The 19,230-nt window shown below is 38.6% G+C and overlaps 1 protein-coding gene across 1 annotated transcript in view; it reads right to left on the bottom strand.

The window, feature by feature from the left end:
* Positions 1-2,519: 2,519 nt before the first annotated feature.
* TGFBRAP1 (transforming growth factor beta receptor associated protein 1) overlaps positions 2,520-19,230 on the bottom strand; it is a 34,098-nt gene continuing 17,387 nt past the window's right edge. The window contains exons 5-11 of the mRNA XM_009276114.2: positions 13,005-13,346; positions 11,579-11,636; positions 10,093-10,236; positions 8,893-9,039; positions 7,131-7,290; positions 5,079-5,512; positions 2,520-4,225 (exon numbers count right to left, since the gene is read on the bottom strand). Coding sequence (XP_009274389.1) covers positions 4,037-4,225; positions 5,079-5,512; positions 7,131-7,290; positions 8,893-9,039; positions 10,093-10,236; positions 11,579-11,636; positions 13,005-13,346 — 1,474 coding nt within the window. The 3' untranslated portion in view covers positions 2,520-4,036. The remainder of the gene's footprint in view (positions 4,226-5,078; positions 5,513-7,130; positions 7,291-8,892; positions 9,040-10,092; positions 10,237-11,578; positions 11,637-13,004; positions 13,347-19,230) is intronic.

The following is a 19,230-nucleotide window of genomic DNA, read 5'->3' as shown; positions in this document are numbered from 1 at the left end:
CAAACATGTTATAAAGGTCTCGGAAAACACAGGCGTACTCCATCCCTACCGCCACCTTTCCACAGCTGACGTTACTAGGGTTTCACGTGGTTGATGTAGTACAGCGACATTTTATTGAACAAAGACGGACGTGCTCAGGAGTCCACCCAGAACTCCAGACTTACACCCATGCCAGTTAAATGCCAGAAGAGTGACATTAATCAGGTAACGAAGGCTGGAAAGTTTTTGGGGACTGGGAGCTGGGGGGAGCGAAGCAAGAAGTTCTCATTGTAACCCGGCCTCCCGTGCACACCTGAGCCACCACACAACGGGCTGCCCGAAGAAGTCCCTTCATCGGTACCTGTGGCACACTCTGTGCAACAAAACCCAATTGCTTATTTTCTCCAGACTTTCAGATCAGTAGTATTGTAGTATTATCAATGTGACAACTTATCCCTTTAAAGCACAGAAATGAAGATCTAACCGAATTCTCTCTCATAAATGTACAGCCATTAATCTTATTTCAAGCAGAGTGCCAGATTCTGAGCAATTTTTTCTCATTAGCATTTTTCCTCTCCTTTTGACTTAGAGAGGGGAAAAACTGCATGTGATGACATATAGATATCATAGGTAATTTTTATGTGAGGAAGCATGGAGATATGAAAGAGCAGAAAAGGGTTTAACGAGTGCTTTTTGTATGTACCAGCGACTGTAACGGAGGATGGCTAAAAAAAAAAGTCAGAGCTGCAACATTTCTGTAATTAGAAGCTACATGTTAAGGATACGTGCCTCAGTATCTGCAAAAGCATCTGTGTGAGAGACTAATCTCATTTATTATGTCCTGAATCACAGACACACTGTCACATTAAAAAAAAAAAATCTGCACTACTGTTTCGGTTTTCACACATACAAAGTTGGAGGAGACTCACTGGGAAAAAGAAGCGAGAGAGATGAATTACAAACACAAATAATTTAGCAAGAGCTAAATTAAGAAGAAATATTCTGACAGCATCTCCTCTCTCCAAGGGCACGTCTAAGACACCACGTTCCCTAACTGGAGAGAAAAAGACTGCATCAAGCTTGAACTCCCAGAACCCATTTAATTTCCAAACTAGAAGGACGGTCAAAGAAACATTCCTCCTTCCTGCCTCTCCTCCTTCACGTATCCAGTCAGCGATTAATAACCAGATTACCATTCATTCCCTCCTTCCTGCCGCAGCCATACCCAAAGAACTTACCACAGTAGCAATGCTGTCCCCGGACTTCAGGTACGCAAAACAAGAATGAGCAAACCGACAGTGCCAAAATAAAAGGAGGAACAGACTCGGGTTCTCCAATGTGAAGTTCTCTTACCCAAGGGGTGTTGCAGTTGTCCTGCCTAGGGGAATTTGAATGCAGACCTTTCCTAAGTTTCCTGGTGATACAGAACCGAATACCACGCACCGCTCTGACGCAGGCTGTCATCTCCTCCGGTCGAGCGTTACCCCAATTGCTCAAGCGCTGTAGGCACACTGGAAGAGCACCCTCCACCTGCCACCTCCCTGCTGAGCCCTTGCTCTGCCTCAGCCTCACCTTGGTTTTTTTTGCTTTTTCGTTTTGTTACCGTGGGACTTCCATATGAATTCATCCAAATGAGTTCCGGTATAAAATTTAACAAAGAAACAGGTAACAATGTATGACTCAAACGTCAGTATTTTTTCCAGTCCACATTTCTGGGGGGCCAAAAGAATTAGATCCCCCAACTTAGATATTCATCACCCTTTTGGTCACCTATGACTGCAAATATGCTACCTCGCATTACTCTGGCTTCTGTATTTGTTCTGTATGTACAATTACTGTTACTGCTGCATTTTAGCCAAAGTACGAGTCTGAAAAATATCTCGTATTAATGAAGAATTGTTTAATTTCTTACAGACATACCTTTTCATGCAATAACAATTAAGAACTTTCTCGTGGTCTGGAATGATATCATCTCTATTCCACTGCAACACTAGTCGACAAGACTAAGTTCATCACTACCTAGTGGCTAGAATTAGTGTTTATCATGGAGAGTGCTATTTGTTTTAGTACCTCCTTGTTAGATAGGAACAAAGCATACTGAGGACGTTTGCAGCAAAAGAAAGTATTTCTTATGAATCGCATGCCACTGTAGGCAAAAGGCTTATCAGATCCTTGTAAAATCACTTCCTCTCTATCAGCAAGTATTTTCAGGACAGGGGACTACAAATTTGGCTATGTCATCATTGCCAGTTGTACACACAATGTTTGAAAACCATGAATACAAGATATAGAAGAATCTGCTCATACCAGTGCAACACAGGAGAATCACTCGTGCCAGAATTAAGTCAGAAATGCCCACGTTTGTCTTTTTTGAAGGTGCCTTTCACTAAACGTGGCTTACGTGTCAGTAGAAAGCGCTACAAAATTCCTCACTTGGATTTTATTTGTTTTTTAAAACCCAACACAACAGCTATACTTTTCTAATTTCAAACCCAGGAAAGAGAAAGATCCAAAGGTCTTTTGCATCAAAGACAAAGAAATGGCTATTTTTTTCCCCTGGATGTAGTCTGGTTGCCCCTTCCTGGAGGCAGCACTACGCTTACGAGGCTGTTTCGTAAGCCAGCCTTTTGGTAACAGGAGACCTCTGCCGAGACTGCATCTAGAAGATACTGCGCAGCTACCCTATTTTGCTGAAAGTCTCCACTCTGATTTGGAACACTGAAACAGTGAGCAGCCGTACTAACTCAATTGCATGCTGGTCAGTAAGCTTGGTATTTATTAGAGCTTTACAGAATTAAAAGAAATGCTTTGACTTTGAAATACTTTTATTTAATGTCATCATTTTTTAACATCTCTTGTGGGAACCTGCTTCTTTTAAACTGATTGCTTTAAAATGGTTAAATAGCAATGTGAATACTTATCAGGGCAGTTAAGCAAAGGGTTTTCACTGTTATTTGAAAAACCTTAGTTTACAGAATGTTTTGTAGAATATAACAAATCCAGTACGCCTGTAGTGCACCTTTGTAGTTTTCTTCCCAATTATACCTTCTTTCCGTGATTTTGATTGCACAGTCATCCGCAAGTACTAAAACCTGTTCTTGTGGAGTTCCTATCTGCCTAAGTTATGTCATAGCAAACATTTAGCCCATAACCTGTACACTTATGTATCAGCTACATCTTTATCCTCCAAAGAAACTCTAGAATGATAGAAGATCAATTTATTCAGCTGTATGTACAGTATATTTGCATATTAATAAATAAATCAATATTAAAGTTAAGGTCTCGTCCCCCATATAAAAGTGACTACAGTCTGACCAGACTATCTGACTTTGCTTTTTTTTTTTTCTTCCAAGCACAGCTGTGTGACTGAGGCTATCCGTTTCCACTCAGTTTATTACAGTAACTGTAGGAGTAGAAACCTAATGGACCAGTGCTTACCTTTAAATTCTATATAGCGGGGGGGAGGGGGGGGGAAGTACTAAAAAGTGCATCAAAAGCCAACAGTTTGTAGAGCAAAAAAATCAAGTTCACAATGTGATCCTGGGGAAGAGAATCCAGCCCAAAAGAGGACATGCTGCAGCAAACATTATAACCAACGCACATTTTTGTCTTGATAGTAAGCTGCATGATGCCAGTCTTGTCACATAATGTTCCAAGAATTCCAACTCCAATAGATGCCATCTCCACCTCTACAAATTTATCAACACCACATTCAGTGCAAAGTGACATTTCTTAAAATAACTATTTGCTTTGTCTCCATAACATTCATCCTTACTGTGAAGGAAAGGCTCATTTTCTTTAACTGTTTATTACTATATACAGAAGAGCCTATATTTGCACCTCTCCATTTCTGGTAGTGAATTTTCTTTGCTATCTACATTCATTAGAAATCAAAAAGATAAGTGGCGATATTTCATATTTACTGGAAGTCTTTCCATTAGCCCAAAGAATAGCTGTTCATCTTGATTTATACCTAAAGTAGCTGCACTTTGTTCTTTTTTCCAGCCCACTTTCAATGGGGTATAAGTCATGAGAACCCGTGGGACGGGAACGTATTTCAAGTCTGATTGCTGGAGCTGGAAGAGTGATGAGTCCCGTTTGAATTCAGGTGTCTGTTTGCAGCACAGTGTGTGTGGACCATACCCCCATTTGGGTATCTTACAAATACAGGCTCGCAGAAGGGATTTTGGCACACCTGACAGACCTTTTTGTCCGAAAGAAGAATTGGGGTTCCTTTTTGTTTAACCTAAAGAGAGGGGAAAAAATCCAAACATGAATCTAGCAAGAAAGGAAGGGAAATGACGAGGCATATAATTTCAACTGTACCAAATGGACAAACCTGGTCAATGATAGAGATAGTAGGAAGAGACAGCTTGAACTATTTAACTTGAATTCAATTTCCACATTCGTACTCATACATTTTCATGCTTCCTCTTAAGTACTGCTTTTTTTCCTTCTTTGTTTAATAAAGAAAAGCACTCACACATTTAATGCAACTGAAAACCCCATGCAACTTCCTAAACTCCACAGCAAACTGAGCACTGATGCATTTTCATTCCAGACAGATTCTGCTGGATATACCGTCGCTAGAACTAAACAGATTTAAGAATCTGCTGGGAGCTTTAAGCAACACAGCTCTAGCTAGGAATAGAAGAAAGCTTCACAAGTGAATTTACCACTAACAAAAGCTACTAACAAGCTTCAAGTAATACTAAGTGCTGGGTAAACTTTTTTGCAAACTCTGACAGGTCTCAATCCTAGTGAAGAAACGCTAACTCACATTTGTTAAAGTTTCTGCAAGAACTTCGTTAATCTGTAAATCCCAGATTCACTTTCATTCAGCCCGGAAGTTCACCAAAGTTGTTCCTATTTCAAGGTCCCCACCGTCCGTTTTGTTTTACAGAGAAAGCATAAAATTAAGTTTGAATCTAGGAGTCATGGCAAAAAACTAATAAATGCAGCAAGTGAAATTGCCAAGGACATGAAGACAACTTTGTCCGAATTCTTCAAACTACTTCTGATTATTAAATGCCAAAGGACTTAACTGTAAAGCTTCAAAGTGCCTCTATTTAAAAAAACAAACCCAAACAACAACCTACCTTCTCATGTTTGTAGATTAAGTTTTCAGCTTGTGCTAACCCAAGTGCAATCTGAGTCATTCTTTTTGTATGAATGCTTTGCCTCACTGCTCCAGCCAGGAATGGGGAGAGGAGCTGCACTGACCAGCTGTCAGGCACCAGCTGCAAGACTAGAGCCGCATCAAATTCAGCAGCGTGGTTATTCAAGAGATCCACAGCAGCCATGACTAGTGCACAATCCGAAGTGCCTGGATTTAGGTACACTGACAGCAGCATATGAAAAAGCCTCCGTCTGTACTGCATGTCTCTGTTCTCAGAGTTCCATATACAGTATTCTTCAGCAGCACGGAAATCCTTTAACTCGTGGACAAGGATATGCAAAGCCTTCTCATGGTCTTCTAGTTTTCCATATAAAATTGCACTTTCCATATGAAGGTCTGTGCCCTGGATTTTGTCTGTTAAATGAGAAACAAGGTGGTATTTGCTCAGTGGAGAAGATGACTACTCCCTCTCCCAGAGTCAACGCAAACAAGCCCACAGTACTCAACTACTGCTATTTTTGCAGGGGTGCTGGCAGCTATAAAGAGGACAGATGTTTAGAAGTACAAGAATGCCTATATGCATGGAAACACATCTCTAACAGAAGAGCACCACAAAAGACGGGAAAAAGAAACTACTAAATGACAGGTGACAAAACCAGTGTCACTGACATCTTTTAAATTCTAGCATGTCAGTCTTGCACATTTCTGCGCACGCTCCTACCATGTATGATGAACTGTGAGATGAAGCCACAATATTCTTAACGTCCGCTTCTCCCATTATTATAGAAAATTACAGAATAGAGTCCATAAAAGACAATAAATATAAAATAGTATTCCCCTTTAAGAAAAGGACACTACAAACCCTTAATCCAGTCTGACAGCTTAAAGTGTCAGCAATAGGCAGGGGGAATGGCAAGTTCATCTGGCATTTCAAGATAAAGTAGAAAATCCTCTGCTTATTGTAAAGGTGATAAAGATTCAGCATAGGCCTCTGTAAAAGGTATGGAAATACGATGTTTTTCTCCCGAAAATATTTTGGTTATCAGGGAGGAACACACTAGCATGCATTGATCTCACCTTCATGTAAGATAAGAATTGGCATGTAAGAAATCCTGTGTTTTGGAGAACATGGATTTCAAGAGAATAATCCATCTTGTAACTCTTGCCCTTAAAAATTTGGTTAAAAATTAAAAGATGAAAAAAAGCAAGAGTTTCAATGGCTGTGTTATACTTGTAGATTATCTGTCATATAATGTTTTGCTGACTGGAAAGGCAAGGGGACATCAAATGTGGGTAAATTATTTTAGTTGCTACTCAGCTATTTTTATTTCCACATCCACTGGATTTTTCCACCGAATTTCCAAAAAACATTTCACATCTTTCAGTACAATAACAAGTCATTTCCCTTTCATCCACTGGAACATTAAAAATTAGCCATTGTAAGCTTGGCCGAGGAAAAAATTTAGCTCAACTGTTGCTTGCCTTATACCAACAGTAAGACATAAGTTGCACTTTTCACTCAAAAAGATGCTCATATTTTTGTTTAGCTTTCCCAGCTAAACCCAGCTTTCGGGGTGAGAGTGGGTTATGGACAACAAACAAGTGCTTGGTAATCAGATTCCTCAAAGCTTCACTTCAGTTCACTGAGAAACAGACTGCTTAACAAACAAACTTGTAAGTCTTCCATTTGCAAAAGATTTTCACAACTTACATGCTCATCACTAAAAAAACCTGACTATAAATTAAGAAGGTTATTGTATGAAGATATTTTTTCTAGCCAGTTATGGTATTCTGTCTTTGGTGCAGTGGTAAACATATCATTGTACCTCATGAGCTATGGGAGATCAAAGACAACACTAACAGATACGCTTTCTCAATTAACTTGTGACTGTTAGAAATACAGATGATGAGCCTATCGACTAAATACACCTAGAAACCTCCGATCTTTTAGTTTTCTATCCTTATGAGGACTTTATTTTGTTTCCTGCTGGAACTGACATATAGCATTTATAATAGACAACATGCATCTTACCCAAAATAAAGCGAATTCTATAAAGATCAGATTTCTGAAGAAGACTGCGTAGTTTAAACAGCAGTTCAGTTGTTTCTGTAAAATTATCTGTGGTCACAGATTTTAGCTGAAGTATTGCCTCCAAGTACAAGACAGCTAGATGAGTATGGTACTTTTCTTTCTACAGATGAAAAGAACAATGTTAGCTCAGTTAACAAAGACAACCCCTTCTCCCCACCAATAACAGTGATGAATATTTACATAATTACATAGAAGTGTGTTTTAATTCATTTATTTAATTTGAATTAATCAGAAAGTCTTTTGTTTATGCAGATAGACAACTTATTCATACCAGCTTCACAAAATACACTGTACCTATAGTATGGGATTCTCTATTTCATTAATACAAATATTTCTAAAATGTAGATATGAAACGTCTTATTCCTAAACCCCTCTTCATCTTAAAAAAACAAACTCTATAAATAGCTTTTCTTGTGCAAAAATTATTTCCTTTCAGAAGTTCACCTAATGAAAGTCAATGCAGTAAAGCAGATCTCTCTCCAGTGGAGTACAAGTACGATGTCCACTGTGTCTTCCCCTTTTGTTTCCCTTGTCAAATGAGTAATTTTGATCTAATTACTTCTTCCTCATATTCAGGTATGTTCTTTGACCTTTTCTATTTCTGCAATAAAGTTTGAGAAAGCCACCAGAGGTAGACAAGCACTCTGAAGGCACAGTGCTTTTTGTGTTATCCACTACCCAATATTCAGCAAAACAAGCTGATGATTTGACTGTTCGAAACATTCTCACTAAAGCATTCACAATAATCTAGTACTTTCTAAAGACCAAATCAATTTATAAACCAGCCTTTACTAGCAGGTAGAGTAGATTTAACTATAAATTATTTTTGTTACAAATATTCTACAAGGCACTATGTTTAACTCAAAAAGTTTGTTTGAAAACATTCATGACATTAGAAACTAGTACATTCATCCGTCATGGTGTCACACACCTTGACGTATTTGCAATAGTGACAGAGGGAAACCATTGATCTAGCACGTGTATTTGAAGAATGTAAAATAGTGAACTGGTCATCAGTTCTGCCGAGTTCTTTCAATGTTCATTTCCTTGCTTTATTTGCAGGTTAAAGTAACTTCTCCTGTGCTTAAAACGTCTTGTATCCGAGTACCATAATGTTTGGCTGCTTCTGTATTGTGCTTAAAAACCCAAAGGTAGAATACACTGTCACTTATGACTTGTGAACACATTTTTTGGACATTCAACATGCAGAGTGGTTTGGAATTCTACAGTGAGAGGTGCATGCTTGAATTCTTTCATTAATTGCTCAAATCGCTCCAGAAGGACAGACTAAAACACACCTACTTATAAAACACTGAATTAGCAATTTTAGTATATTGCTGCCACAGTGCAAGAGGATTAGCAGTTGCTCAACCATTTTTCTATGATCTTACCAGGTGGAGGTTTGAGCCTCATCAGTGAAACAGAAAAGTATGCAATAATCAAATGTAACCCCCCCCCCCCGAACCTCTGAGGGGAGGTAAGCAACTGTCTTGCCATCACAAAACTTGAAAAGTTAAAAATAATGCAGATATCTGCTCCTCATCTTCTACTTTAATCTTAAAACCACTCCTTCCCTACTCTGAGTACATCTGAAAGCTTTCAAATTATGCTTGTTTCTTCTAGACTGGCTTTTTTCAGAGTTGTTCATCATAGTCTGCATGCTGAATCCTATGCCTACTTTTAGTATTCTTGTAGGACTCACCTCTATTTTTCTTTCCAATACTAGATGTTCTAGATATTTAATGTGTGCTTTAGGATATTTGTTAAGGCAACTGATGATATCATCTGGATTAATGTTGTTTTTCTCCTGTTCTTCCAAAGGCCTTTTAGTGAAAATCTGTACGCCAACCTAGAAAGAGTTAATAGCATTTGAGAACTCAGTGGCAACCATTTTATTATCTTTTTATTTTAAATACTTATTTAATAGCACTATCAGATTAGTTAGTACATTATTCAGGAAGATAAACAACACAAAACCCCGCTCAACACCACCAAGATTACACTACTCAGTGCTTACTGTGATCTCACTCACTCCTACCTCCATTACCTCAATTTGTAGTCTATACATTATCCAGCCTATAAACCTTGTGTTGGGCACAACCTCCACCAGCCACAAAAAGTATTGAACAGATCTGCATAACAGCAGAACAAGAGACTTCAGCCTTTGCAGCAAGAAAGCGTAAGTTAGAGACCAGAATGTTTACAGCCTTATAAAATGTGATGATACACACAGAGCAAGAGACTTCTATAATGACCAAAACAAAAGTTTAGAAATCTGTCATTGCATGTAATAGCAGAGCTTTAAGTTAATTTAAATTAGGCAGTGACAAGTTCCAACAGCACAGGCTGTCTGATACAGCATCAAGCATCCCACTTAACAGCACAGCACGCTAATGGGTGTTACAAAATTATTTTTCTAATTTTGGTGCATTAAGTTAATTCTTGTAGCAATGACGTTTTGTCTTGAATGAAGGCTATTTATGCTACATCCTAGTGTACGCAGATATCACCCATCCCTGGAATCCTTTTAAAAAAGAAACAGCAGCAACAGTTAACCTGTTAGGTGATTTTTTTTTTTTTTTTTAAGATCTGAAAATTATTTTGCTTAATATGAAGAAAAACAGAAGACATGCTGTACCTTTCATTGTACAGGATGACCTAAACTTTGTTTTCAGAAGAAAAAGAGGCAATTATCACTAGCACTTGTTAACAGAGGGACTTAGAAGAATTGAGAAACCTGGAAGTTTTCTTCTGTTGATCACTATTTAACTGGCATTAAATATTCTGCAAAAATGATCCAATTAGCTATCAAGATGGAACAACGTTAATGAACACTCAAACACCACTGCAGGGGAATACTTTCTACTTATGATGTCCTGTGAAAAGTACACCAATCACAAACCTCTTCATTTTTTTGTAAAACCCATGCAGAGTATTTCCACACTAGATCTTGGTCTGAGCAGAATGTAAGGAAGTCTACTATATATTCATAGAGATCTGAACGTGTAGAATCTTGAATGTCTCCATCAACTATTTTCACCCATAACTGCAACAAAAACACACACAGATTAAGTGCTTCAAACATGTACTCAAAATTTAGGTGAGCTACTACAACACTTAGTATTAGCTATTGGTACTTGTAGAATTAGAAAGAGCTCCTAGGAAGATCAATTGCAAGGGACCTCACTGGTCACTAAATTTATGCGTCCCCTCCATCACAGGCTTTTCTTGCACCTGCCATATTCAACTAATTCAGACCCCGTATCATGTGGGTTCTCATTCTGAGAGTGAGTGGTTGAATACTTCAGGAGGAGGTACAATAATCACAAAGAAAGCTTTTGATAAGTCCTTTTCTCCAATGCATGGTATACTTTTCATGTGTTCTGTGCATGCAAGACTAAAAGCAAATGATACAAACAATTTAGAAGAAAACCTGATTTTGGTGGTCTTTCATTTTGAACTGAAGAACTTCAAGTACCATGTGAGATTATTTTTATACATATTATAATTGGAATTAAAAGGTGCCACATCTAGCAGACCAGTTTAGCAATAAACCTTGTTCCTTGCAACAAAGAAAAACGTCTTGCACGTGACAAAGGTACATACTGTTTTTGCTATCCTTACTGGTTTTCTGCTCAGGAAATTACTATTTACATAACTGACAAACACATTTGACAGTGTTACTGTGATTAACATACTCAAAAAGCCACACAGGAAGGCAAACTACTTAAGGTATTGGATATGGTCTGAGACATACATTTTATTTATTGATCAAGAACATATTAATTTTTCTAGATGAAGTTTTGCAGACAGGAATAACAAAATTATTTAGTCTGCAGTCTATGGACCGCTGCTAGTCTTAGTGACATCAGAAGGGAGGTCCCCAAAGGGATTACTAACGCAGCTGAAACCCACAGATCTTGCAGAATGTGTTCACTGTCCATCATCAGATAAGGAAATAAACTCTCAGTTGCTGTCAGTGTCTGCCATGAGATTACAATATTGCTTTTCTGTGTGTATACAGACTAATCAGCACAGGGTATGTTCCTGAAGTCTCTCAAACACCTTTTTTAAGTGATCTCGTGGACAGAAGTGCTAAAATAATCATCTTTTAAGAGTACAAACATATGTTCTGGTAAGCACAGTTTTGCTTAAAAAATAGCATACAAGCATCTAAATATCTTAAGTAGCTGTCATCTTCAGTAAGCTCTTCAGGTTTTTCATATCTAGCATATTAATTTATTCAAGGCAGTCTTAGCATAAGTTTCTCTCATATATACACATCACTACTTTTCAAACAGATAAATTAGCACCTCAGATTTTTATTCTCAGAGGTAAACTGGTATTTTGGAATGGTTTACAGATGACGCTAAAAGCTTTATTCTAACCTGAAGTGCTGCAGCATCCTGACCGTTGTAGTGATACAGGAGACCAAGGGCAAAATACCTGTATAGAAAGAGAAAATAATATTAAAATCGCCAGATCTTTCCTACCAATTTCATTACGGTTTGATTAGCACAGAATATAACAAATAATTGCTTACAGTGACATGTACACGGCCATGTCTACACTTGAACAAGTATCTGTAGGCTCTTTTTCAGAATCAAAGGAGAAAAGTTCTGTCCTAGAAATATGTCTGTGTCTCTCCTATCTCTAAGGCAGTTTCTAGTTACTAGCTCCAACTTAAACAAAGTATGTGTCAAATTAGAGATGATTCCCATGCCGTTATTTGAATTTTATATACAGACTTAACACCCAGCTCCAAATAATAAATATCCCTCCAATAGTTAATCAGGTGTCACTAAATCAAATTTTTATGATGCTTTTACTCAAAACTCTGTTTTATTATCAGAAACATTTTTTTCTTTACTGCAGCATGAAATCAAGTCAGGCAAGGAAGAGCTTTGTACAGTGCCGTTACAGGGTTTTTTTGTGTACTGTAATAAAAACACAGCTAAAGTTCTGTAACGGCTGTTCTCATGGAATGATGTTCTACCATTTACATTTGCGAGAGTTTGCCATGCAAACCATACTTACCAAGAGGATTTAACAAAACACCTGAAATAAATGAAACCACCCTAAATCTAACCACAATTAAAGACTCCTCCTCACCACTGTAGTTGCTACTACTGCACCGCACAGTTTAAAGATTAAAGAAATTAAATCCAAGACAGAGACACTACCTATGACTGGAGTTTGTATTTTACATATTTACTATCTAGTGTTTCCTGCTTAATGACAGTCAATTCTCCACCTGCTGGCATTTCCAATTTGAAGTCATTTGCAGTCATCTTAAGCAACCTCCTTTTGGTGAACCAGTGGGAGCACAGAAAGTATACAATTCAGAAGTAAGATCTCTTTCCCTGAATAAGCAACTACAATTTTAAAGCCACTAGCTAGTTAATAGCTTCTACCTAAGGTACTGCCATGCTTTAAGGCATCTTTTCATTCTGTCTGAGTACTACTACTGCCTCCATTCAACTATTGCATTGTCACAAGGGTAAACAAAACACTTCCCCCCCCTCACCCCTCCAAATTTGTACCAATCCTTTATTTTTTGTGTTGGACGCAGAAGCTTTCAGGGAGAACTCTGTATTTACCAACGTAAGACAGAACGCATTTCCTTTACCTCAGACTGTCAACTAATACCTTTTCACCAACATTTTTAAATACTGAAAAGTCAGGCCAAGTTGTCTTTTGGACCTGAAAGCACAGAAACTACAAGGATTTGAACACATTGCTCTAGAAGCCAATAGCATTTAAGACAATTTTCCCTCTGGTCTCAAAGGTGCAATACTCAAAAAGTCCACTCACTTTTTGTGTTTTTCCAGCCAGGCAGCACTATCTGTTAAAAGACAAAAGTTCTCCGAAACTAGCAGATCCAGCAGGCTTTCATGATTTGCCTCTGCATATAGCTTGAGTAAAGCTGTGTCAATATCTTCCTTGTAGCCATTTGCAACCTCAGTGCTGCGGACTTCATTCAAGTAACTCATGAGGAATCGTTTGCATTTTGTCATCTTCTCCTGGTCCCCTTGGGTCAGCTGGTTTAGGTCCGCGTACTCATGCAGAGGGGGATGAGACCGTATAAATGAAGAGGAAGTAGGCAACAGGAAGGGGTAGAGAGAGATCAGCTCCCGGACATCAAGCTGGCCGCTTCTGCAATTACAGTGTCAAACTAGATGAAGCAAAAAGAAAGAAAAAGTATACATAGGCACAAAAAAATAACATACTGGGAATGTGTGCACACACATGCTTAGAGTCAGGACACTAACAGGTTGTCGGTTTCTGAAAGTTATTGCCTTCTATGCTGGAGAAAATACATTCAGAAGAAGTTTGGATTTTTTTTTTTTTTTGCTATTTCTATCCAAACTTGTTTATCATTCTTTTTCCTCCTCTAGACATTGAAAGCTCTGAGAATTCGGAGACTGGCCAGCCTTTTGCTTTTGAGATCCCACAGCTGTTCTGTGGCATATACAAAAATCAGCTGAATAGCCTTAGTGCAGTTCCTAGGACTGTCCTAGACTTCATCCGTACTTTATGGGAGCTAGTCTTCTGATGGAGGCAAAAAAAAAAAATGGAGAGAGTGAACCCTTTCAGGCAAGCCACAAAGACAGTGCAAGTGTAATTCTGTAGAAAACAGCAACTTCCTGCAGAAAACTCAAGCTTTCAGAACACGTGTTTGGATTATTAAAACATTTTCCCCAACACTGAAATGCACCAGATTCCTCCTTCAGCTCACTTCTTAAGGAGGTTCTGAAAATGAACCGTGGATACTGATTATGCATCTGTCTAACCAATAAGCAGCAGTCTACTGCACAGGCATAGGTCTTCGGTGTACCATCCATGTCAGATACTACGGAGTGGCTTTCCCACTTCGCATGTGAAGGGCATCTATACTTAATCCAGGAGCAAGTTGTAACATAGATACGCTACACAAAGCATTTTGCTTTCGGCCTAGATTGAAGAAATTCCTCAAGCATTTGAAGAATGCGTGTTGTGACAGAAGAATAAAACAAGAAGTTTTTTCACTCATGGCAAACAACTCCCCAATTTTCACAGCTAGAATGACTCCTCCTCCCAGGCCTTGCTTTAGAAGAACGGCAAGAAATCAGGATTTATATTTTATTTCACTGACAAAGTCATTATTCAGAATTCATCTTTAAAGATGAGCATTCCTGAAATGCAGGAGATACTGTTGCTGAAAAAAAATCAAAATGAACTGACAGTTCATTTTCTAAAACAAACCCTGGTTAGTTACTATTTTGTTGCAAATCAAACTTTTAAAAAATAGTTTTTATCTATCCGGTGATCAGCAACCTCAGAAAGACTTTCCCTTCACAACCCTGATTGGAAAGAATTCCAAAAAGAAACCAGTTATAACCATGGACGTAGATGAAGCAGTAGATTTCTGCAAGCAATAAAGTGTGAAAGATCCTCACAAGCAGGCTCATCCCTTCCCTACTGTTGTAAAGTAACTAAAGCAGTGGGGCATGCCCTGAGTTGTTCACTTCTTGCCAGAGACAGTTCCAAAACCACCCAGGAAATATGAACTAGTAGGAAGCATCACCATGGCAACACCTATTTAGAACCTTTAAAAAAGTAAATACTGTCCTTTGGCTACAAAAATCTATACCAGAAGAATGAAATTCTGGGAGACAGCAGCAACAGCAAATTTAAAAGCAGCAAGTATCCTGTTCCAGAACTTAGTGACTGCAAAGCATGGGAACAGCAACACAAACAATAGAGGACCACAACAGAGGAAAATCTGAACATGGGAAGCCCTCCTGTGAGAAGAGGTTTGAATAGCAAGTTTTTCTGATTCGTACACAGAGCTCCTACTGCCCAAAAAACACCTCTACACTAGAAAGGCCAGCCTCTAACCAAGAGGAAAGTGTTCATGTCTACTTTGCAGGTTTCTTCAGTTGAAATTTCCTTTTAATCCCTCTTTTCAGACTTGATCTTTGGTTTTAAAATTCTTAGATCTACATTATGATGGAATTCACAAGTAGATGAGGACTTTTTTTTTTAAGAGACAGAATAACCAAGAAGTTCTGTCAGTGGTGTGACCTGACGATTCAAAGAGCATTTGGGCTTTCAGTATAAACTCGTTACAATAATCTAACTGCAGCTTTCACTAGTCCAACTACTCACAAAAGTTTAAGGCCTGAGGACCACCAGATAAAATGTATTGCATGAGATGTATTATGCTAGAAAATTAACCCTATTTAAAGAAATAAGGGATTTTTTTTTTCCCCCTCCAAGGTTCTTCATTGCTTTGTTTTAGAACAAAAGCTAACCCACAACTTGAATAACATCAACAGGTTACTCAAAATTAGTGCAGAAGCAAGGAGTCTTGACAAATCCACAGAAATTCAAGTATAAACATTGGTTCCCTTGCTGGCTATGATGTCAAGTATTGGGAGATGGCCTAAACTTGAGATGGAGACTATGACCATGGAGACAGATGAAGAAGTTAAAAATGCTATATTTAACATGCCACTTTTAATAAGTTTTAAAACATTTTCCAACTTCTACAGTAGCTTCTGCATCCTTTCATCTTACCATCCAACTTTTCCCGGATGAGGAAGTAGTCAGCTACTTCACTGCTGAACTTCACAGATTCTGGCCTTAACGACCATCTGTTTCCAAAAGGAGAATCAAAACCAGCTTCCAACTCAGGCTAACTCAAACCCTGGGCTGTGAATCACCAGTGGTTGTCTCAGCAGGTCTGACTCAAGCTCACATTGTACAGTTTTGCTCTCCCCACAGCAATGGTAATCAGCAATCAAGCAGCCTCCTTAAAAGCACAGTATCATTCAGAACAAGCTTCTTCAGAAAAATACCAAATACTAAACAATGACCCCACCTGCATGAATGGTTAACATTAACCTCAAGGCTTATGGCTCCTGGGATCTGTGGATGTCTTGTGGCTCTTTCCACCACATTTGGAGGAAACAGTTTAGGAACAGCTACAAAGGACCTCATCTCTCTTGAAAAACACGTTTGAGTCTTCAGCTTCTAGCATCTCAGGTTTAGCAAAATATAGCTAGCAACTTATCACAAAGTAGAAAACAGGCTCTTAAGGCAAATCACGCTGTCAATGTTAAGAGGCAACTTCCCTTTGAGTAATTCTGCATTAGGTCTTTCTGGGCTTCATATATACTAACAATGCAATGGGCAGAATCTACAAGTTTTCAGGAAACTTAGGTCTAAATTCAGACCCTTAAATTTACAGATATCAGAGATGTCAAAGAAGCCTACATGATTTAGCTGTTTGCCTAGATCCCACTGGCTGTAATAGAAGCTTTAATTTTTGAATCACATTTAAGATGCAAATCTCACACTGAGTCCTACTTCTTATGTCTCCAGGTATAAAGTACCAGTAATTTTTTAACCTTTCCTAAGTAGGAGAGACTTTAGCTGTAAGTCTCTCTATAGCCTTTCCTAGGTGAGACAACACTGTGATTTGTTAACATTTTGATTTGTTAAAAAGAGCAACAAAGTTTAGAAAAGTTCCAGTATCTGGTGAGTCAGATTGTAAGCAACATCTAACCAGTGAAAGGACATAACCAAACAGAGAAAGAGAAACAGGAGAGAAATGGTTTCAGTGTGACAGCTACCAACATCTCAGCAAGACATCTAGAATTCAGCAAATAGCTTGCTAAACATCTGTTTGGTCTAACTGCATGCGAGCCTCCAATGATAGCAATATGAAATAGCAAAAATATAATATATAAATCACAACTATGTAACACAATCACAATTCTGCTATAGCTTATAACAGAATTTGTCAGACGAAAGCTGCCCCACTGTGACAGCTCACTCAGTTTAAGTTTAATGGATCCAGCTGAAGAAAGTTCTCCTCCGTTTGTTGAACTATTTGAGTTTCAATAAAGCTACCACTTCCTTCCTTTTTGTCCACCTTCTTCAGTATTCAGAAGTATCAGCATAACCAAAAGGAACTTAGCAGGAAAGTATTCCTCTTAAAAGTTTCAGTATTTAAGAACTATGAAGTTAAGCATAAGATATAAGTGTATCTTGACAAGGTTATCCAAGAAGGATTATTGATGCAGGAAAACGAGACCTTTAGACCAATATAATAATTTCCCCTGCTAGCCTGTAACTGACAGGTATTTTCTGAGGAGTGAGACAATCTCACTCCATATGTGGCCAGAAGTAGGTCCACATCACACCAAGTTCTTGGAGGTACTGCTGCCACTCTGTTTCACTGCTAAATCCATCTTTTCTCAGATAGGTACCAAGTTTCCCTTTGGCATTTTAAGACTGAAGTTATTTCTGACTAACACCAGCTTGAAACACCTGCAAAGCAACCCCATGTGTTGACATGGGGACACGAGGAAGTGTTTGCATAGACTGCCATTATCTTTCCCATTTTTCCTCTGGGCATCAGTAAGTCTAAAATGAACAAGATTGTTTGAGTGTGTATCAGGGCATAACCAGGTATTACTTGAACTGGGTGTGTTCACCAGGGCTGAAAATCAGGGAACCTGAATTCCATAATGAGTTTTTCAGAGTCACCAAAATACTCTGAATATCTTATGTATGGCTGTCCAGAAGAAAAGCACAGAAAACTTAACTTTGCTTTCTCACCCCAGCAGACTTCAGCAATTCATGAACAGTTGTTCTGCTTTGGAGTTGCAACTTTTGGAGGAAGGGAACACCCTGGGATGCCAACTCAGCTCCAAAATTCATGCCTGGACAGCACGTTTTCTCATGAAGCATGTTTATTTCTATAGCGGAGCTCCCACAATCCTGTTCATTAAAGCTCATTTGTCAGATGGACTGCTAGTTGGATGGAGGCTGCATAACTGATCTTGGGTCCTTCCACAAGGTGCTGGAGCTCCCCCGCAGAATACATTTCCTCCTTTTCACTGCTTTTAAAAGATCCTTGGGCCACTACCAGTAAGGCAGGGTCCCCAGTTCAGACCCCACATGGAATTATTGCCAGGCAGGGTGGAATAAAGTGATAGAAAAAAGTTGAAGTGTCAGCCACAGTCAAGTCAGCTGCAGAGCTACACAAGCCTGGCTACCTAACCACACCTAGACAACGAAGACACTTTATAACCAGTACAACCTCAACAAGCTATTTTACCAAAGCTGGCCACACTGAAAAAACTGAAAAAAAGTCCATTGGAAAGCCACACGGAAGGGCTTTGTGGGAATGTTGTAAAGGATTCCTAACTATGTACAGCTTGTACTTCTACTTCAGATACACAACACAGGAGCGATTCAGTCTAGTGTTTGGAAGATTACAGGGAGGAGGAAGATTGCAAGTTGCTCACTAATGCCAAAAATTACAAGTTGATACAGAAAGTGGTTGTGGCCAAAACAAATTGCCACTAAATGCTGTTCAGGCCTTTCCTGTCATTCCCTAATCTTCACTCAGTGTACACTGCCCATTCAAGCCCAGTGTCTCCCATTATCCTGGTGAGCAGGAGGCAAAATGGTGAAGTCCCTCATCAGTAGTAACATTCCTCAAAGCTTTACTTTCCTTGATACATTTCCATAAACCCAAGGATGACTTGTTTCCTATACTGTACATACTTACAATATACAGCAAATTGTCTAACCTTAATCCTATTCCATAGACCCTAAACTGATTTAAAGTGAATTTCAGCAGATAACAAGGAGAGTTATTTTATGTGGTCAGCATGGATTACACTAACTCTGGACAGTGCCCCATCACAGAATGAGGCATGGCTAGCAGAAATGAAATTATCATGTAAAATAAAGATAACGAGCAGCATTTTTTGAATGAAAGTGGAGTACCAAGGTCAATTTCTAAACAAGTGACTGCTGAAACAGCAAAATTGGGAAGGTTAGTACAGACTTCAAGAACAAATAATCTGTCTTCCGGAAAAGGCCTAGCAGAACAAGTGTTAAAACAAATTCAGTATCAGCATCCTCAAAAAAATCAGTGCAACTGTGTCAATAATAGTTAAATTGTAACTAACATTTAAAATGTAACTTTTTGTTAAGGTTTGGGGTTTTTTTTTTCATTTAAAAAAAAAAAAAAAAA

Source organism: Aptenodytes forsteri, unplaced genomic scaffold, assembly GCF_000699145.1.
Source record: "Aptenodytes forsteri isolate BGI_AS27 unplaced genomic scaffold, ASM69914v1 Scaffold96, whole genome shotgun sequence".
Classification (NCBI taxonomy): Eukaryota; Metazoa; Chordata; class Aves; order Sphenisciformes; family Spheniscidae; genus Aptenodytes; species Aptenodytes forsteri.
This window is presented reverse-complemented; position numbering and strand designations above follow the sequence as displayed.